This window comes from Eptatretus burgeri, chromosome 1 (genome assembly GCF_056783735.1).
Source record: "Eptatretus burgeri isolate ZD-2024b chromosome 1, Ebu_testis_v1, whole genome shotgun sequence".
In the NCBI taxonomy this organism is placed as follows: Eukaryota; Metazoa; Chordata; class Myxini; order Myxiniformes; family Myxinidae; genus Eptatretus; species Eptatretus burgeri.
Window position 1 is genome coordinate 127,764,812 of NC_140961.1, and position 5,309 is coordinate 127,770,120.

General features: G+C 45.7%; 1 protein-coding gene across 11 annotated transcripts in view; it reads left to right on the forward strand.

Annotated features, from left to right (window-relative positions):
- The first annotated feature begins 242 nt into the window (after positions 1–242).
- LOC147035384 (exocyst complex component 6B-like) overlaps positions 243–5,309 on the forward strand; it is a 290,908-nt gene continuing 285,841 nt past the window's right edge. For 9 of the 11 annotated variants that reach the window (XM_085897305.1, XM_085897314.1, XM_085897321.1 and 6 more), the window contains exon 1: positions 243–402. In XM_085897305.1, the coding sequence (XP_085753431.1) occupies positions 305–402 (98 nt within the window). In that variant the 5' untranslated portion in view covers positions 243–304. Of the gene's footprint in view, positions 403–454; positions 589–3,106; positions 3,224–5,309 lie in introns of those variants that run through there. The other 2 variants (XM_085897377.1, XM_085897357.1) reach the window with 2 other exon arrangements.

Sequence of the window (5,309 nt, forward strand, 5' to 3'; positions counted from 1 at the left end):
GGAAAACAAACTCCCATCACCTCACAATGGGCATAATAATGTGCACAAAGGAGCAGCGTTCGTGTGTTAAAAGGAATTTTGTTCACTGTATGATTGCCATGACGGTGTAATTAGTATAAGTATGGTTTGCGTTCTCTTCAGGATTGCTGAACTCTTTCACTCACACGATGTCTCACGTGTATTCTGTCATTTATGTATAACATTGCTTAGTGTAATATATATCACTCCTCCGCGTTCTCAGCCTGTGCAAGTTGTGTTACATCTCAAGGAAGGAAGGAAGACCAGCGACGCGTTTTGCGCCAAGATGGCGGAATCCGAAAGTTTGGAGATAACGGCGGAACATGAACGGATACTGCGAGAAATTGAGAGTACCGACACGGCGTGCATCGGGCCCACGCTGCGGTAAGCAGCGCCACCTCACTCGGCGACATTGTGCGGCGTAGCCGGTGGACGCGGACAGACCACGGGCGGTGCCCGATCGGACCGTTTCCGGACCCGAGTCGACCTGCAGGCCCCGAGTGTTTGTTTGATGCTCCTCCCCCGGTACTTACAGATTACCAAGTGCAGTCGGCGACGACGCAGCGACGGGTAAAAGGGTCCGGAAATGATGGGTTCGTGGAGTGAAGGTCGTCGACAATCCAACGGTTGATCATCGCTTGGTCATTGTCCCGTTAAAATGTTTTAAATATTTATTCATTCATTTCTGCCTTTGACCATTCGTGATTCTTACCTTGGATATTTGACGAGTAAGACCCCTCTCCCCCCACCCCCCCCCCAAACTCCTGTTAAACAGGAGATGCGTTGCGTCTCCCGCATTGAAAAGACTGCACAAGCGACAACAACCTCAACTGTTTGAAGGATTATGTGCTTGCAATGCTTGTTGTTTTCGAAAGGAATTTGGTTTACTGGTCTCTATCATAATATTGGTTCCTTTACATTTTACAAGGAATTTCGACACGGGAGGTCAAAGGCCTGCACTATGAAAGTTTGGTTGTCCGTATTCCAACCACTGATTTCGCAGACTCGGAGAGGACACTCTGACTACACCAAGTCGGCCCAGACTCTGAGCGGATACTCTAACTACACCACCCAGTCGGAAAGGACGCTCTAACTACACCACCCAGTCGGCCCAGACTCGGAGAGGACGCTCTAACTACACCACCCAGTCGGCCCAGACTCGGAGAGGACGCTCTAACTACACCACCCAGTCGGCCCAGACTCTGAGAGGACGCTCTAACTACACCACCCAGTCGGCCCAGACTCGGAGCAGACACTCTAACTGCACCACCCATTCGGAAAGGACGCTCTAACTACACCACCCAGTCGGAAAGGACGCTTTAACTACACCACCCAGTCGGCCCAGACTCTGAGCAGACACTCTAACTACACCACCCAGTCAGCCCAGACTCTGAGAGGATGCTCTAACTACACCCAGTCGGCCCAGACTCTGAGAAGACGTTCTAACTACACCCAGTCGGCCCAGACTCTGAGCAGACACTCTAACTACACCACCCAGTCAGCCCAGACTCTGAGAGGACGCTCTAACTACACCCAGTCGGCCCAGACTCTGAGCAGACACTCTAACTACACCACCCAGTCAGCCCAGACTCTGAGAGGACGCTCTAACTACACCCAGTCGGCCCAGACTCTGAGCAGACACTCTAACTACACCACCCAGTCGGCCCAGACTCGGAGCGGACGCTGTAATTCCACCACCCAGTATGGTGTTAATAAACACTTGTTGCAGTGATTTGGATGCAGAGCAGAACTGTTCTTTAACTGAAATACAAACAAGCCTCAGAAATGGAGTTCTGAGGCAAGAATAGTGATCAGTTTCTAAAGGCTCTCAGTTGTGTCTAAATCCAGACCAGATGGTGTATTTCCCACAACTTGGGAGAAACGAACATGTTGATGCATTTAATTTGCCTTTACTCGTTTCACCCTTTTAATTTGAAAACTGCCATTGCTACCTTTCCACTTGTGAGTTATTTTAATATCAACAATGGAAGGGTATCAATCCAACAGATCTGTGTTCATAGAATATACATAAAGTTCTCAAAAAGACTGTTTCTGTCAACTGTGCTGCATCTTGTGGAATTTGCAAGTTTAAGATGCTGGAGCCCATATTCACTCACATTCATTTGATTATTTCATTTGGCTTTGTGAAGCACATCCAGCAACCATGGATTTCTTCCCTTACCTGATGGATTGCTCATTGAGCCGGCAGATGGAGATTTTCTATTCTGCTTTGCGAAGTATTTCCATGTTGGGAGATATGTCAAATAATTTGTCTGTGAGTTTCAGCAGTTTGCTGTCGTCTCTTCTCCTCCTCCTCCTCCATTTGATGTGTGTGAGAATCCAGGGTAGTTTAGCCACTTCTTGCATTTCTGAAATATTTGACTTTATAAGGAGGAACAAGGTTCTAGTAGTTATTGAACATTCTGAATTCTAAGCCTATTGTTTGGAAGGTGCACCTTTCACAGAAAATAGGGGGGGGGGAAAGAAAACAACAAAAACCAAAACAGTGATTCCACCCCAGAGATTTTCATCATTCGTATTACACACCTGTACCTATTAAAATAGATTAATGGATTGTAGTTTCATCGAAGGTAATGTGGTGGTGATGTATACATGCAACTACAGTTTTATCAATTTTCTTCTTCTTCTTTTGCATGTCGCACAAAGCTGTTGGGTAGCATCATTGGCTGAGGGCGCAGCTGTTCCGCTCATGCAATCCTTTTGTGCAAGATTGAATGTGGTATTTTGAGGTTATTTTACCCAGCATGTGTGCAGAGGATTTTGTTTGACCTTTGTATATGTTGCACCATCTGCTTTTTATCTTGACGCAACATTGTAACTTTTGGTCGGTTGGGTGTGGGAGAAGTAAACTTTGGGATGGTGGGGGAGGCAAGAAGGAGCAGCAATAGTGTTTTATTTTTTCTAGCTCGTACACCCTGACCCCCTATTACGAGCAGGTTCTTCCTCTGAATTAACTGTTCATTGGGGCTGGCTGGATGGCCTGGAGGTACGCACACTCGCCTCGAAGCTGTCGAGCCTGGGTTCGAATCCAGAACCAGCTATTAACTGTCAACCCGGTGTTTCACAGGCAGGGTGATTCATCAATGTGTGTGCCGTCCCTCGGATGGACATCAAAGGGGCGTCCCGTCTGCTGGCATTAGTTTGTGGACGTTAAGGATCTCATGATGTCCTTCACAAGGATTTGGTGAGTTATCGCCCGCACCATGAACAAATTACAAATTCCTGCCCTTACCGACGGAGTGCTGCATCAGAGGCACATCTGAACCCTCAGCCAATTATGCTACCCTGCAACCTTGTGCTGCATACAGAAGAAGAATAATAATAATAAGACTACGACGACTTCAGCTGTGCTCTGTTGCTTTCTTCACTTGCTCACCACAAATGCACACTTTTATTATTATTTTAACGTGATTGGTATGGATTGCAGAATCCTGGAGGAAATGGATAACTTCTATAATGCATTTAATAGCTTTTTGGTTCATGGGCGCCAGCAGTGACCACTATTTTCGTTGTGTCTGTCTGTCTGTCTGTGATGCTCTCCAGAGCATAGCTCTGTGATGTTTGATGCGATCTTGATGAAACTTGGACACAAATAGAATGCTAGATATCATGGTCTAGTTGTGTCTTTTTGTACGAGGGGCATCCCACACCCCTTGTCGGAGCCACACCCACTTGAACTTTTTCCAAATGGTCCTTTCGGAGAGACATTGCGTGAGTGTGAGATTTGTCCGGATTAAAAGACATGTTCCATGTGTTGGACCAGTTTGTGATTTTACCCAGATCTGCAGAGAGTGAAGAAGCTACTGCTTGCCGGTGTGAAGGATGACAACTGGTACGGCAGAGGGTGGAGTCGTCAGCAAAGAGATAAAGAGGATTTTCCAGAGAGTTGGAGAGATCATTGATGAAAATCAGTAAAAGAACAGGGCCCAGAACACTGCCTTGAGGAACTGCTGCCTGGACAGGAAGAAGGGATGAAGGAACTCCATTTCGGGCCACACGTTGTCTGCGAGCCGTGAGAGAGTAGAGACGGTTTTGTGTAAAATATACTTGAGTGACGTTGATGCTGCGCCATCGCAAATCTCCACACTTCCCACTTAAAGCGAAGTTGAAAGATTGCAAAATGTTCCACCAGGAATGACCCATTATCAAATTTTGAGTTAAATCTTTTTTTTCTCATTATGACCCTGTGAACCCAAGTCTCTACCCCCTGGGGCATGAACCGTGGGTCAAATTAAAAAAAATCGTTACGCATGTCGTGCATCTCCAAATGCTGATTGCATACACAAAGTTTCATTTCAAAAAAAGTCATGTAATGTTCCTGTAATTGCATTTTATGGCTTTTCATCCCACCCCAGGGGGTGGGGCCAAGAAAATGACACTGCTGCCTTCTTGCCATGTGGTGATCATAACTCCAAAGTTGGTTTACTCGCTAAATTTTGCTCTTTTATGCACGACCATTTAGGAGGTCAAGGGCGCTCTTTCATACCTGGTGTTGGGTTGAATCGTGAGGGTGGTGGGCTTAGGATCCCGCTCAACGGTTGAATTAATACCAGGTGGGGTTGATTCAGCCAGTCATCCTTCCAAGGTCGACTAAATGAGTACCAGCTTCCTCGGATGATTGAACCGTTCGAGTATCCTGCATCGGAGTGGCCTGTCCAGGATTGTGTCCAATAGACCAGGGGACTGCTTCAGCAGCACTGATGCTCTGCACAGAGTATGGTCTCAATGGATTGGGCACTTTTTCACCATTTTCTGTTCATGTGAGGTTTGCTCTTTTCTGCACAACCATTTAGGAGGTAGTGTGACAGACAGAGGAACAGAGCCGATTACAATACCCCCCCCTCCTCTTTTTTTTTTTTTTTTTTTTTTTTTTTCAAAAAGTGTGGGGATAATTATTACGTGTTCTCTTTTGGGCGTATCATCAATCTTGATTGGAGTACAGAAAATGTTTTGCACAACACCTTTTCCACGATCCTTTAAAAAAAAAATTCCTTTTTGACAATGTTAATATCAAAAAGTATGCAGGTCTAATTATATAAAGATGTGTTTTCTCTTGTATGTGCACACACATGTTTAGAATGCTTCTTTACACATTACTTTGCCTTTCGGTCTTCAAGTAACTTGGCTCGTCACCAAGTCCGTCACTTTTGGTTACGAATCGTAAAACTCTGCCAAAGACACTTTACTTGCCTTCTGTGTCATTTCCCCCACCTCGTATTTCCCTACTTCATGGCCAAGTTTCAGTCATTTAATTGTTCGTGTTTCAATGA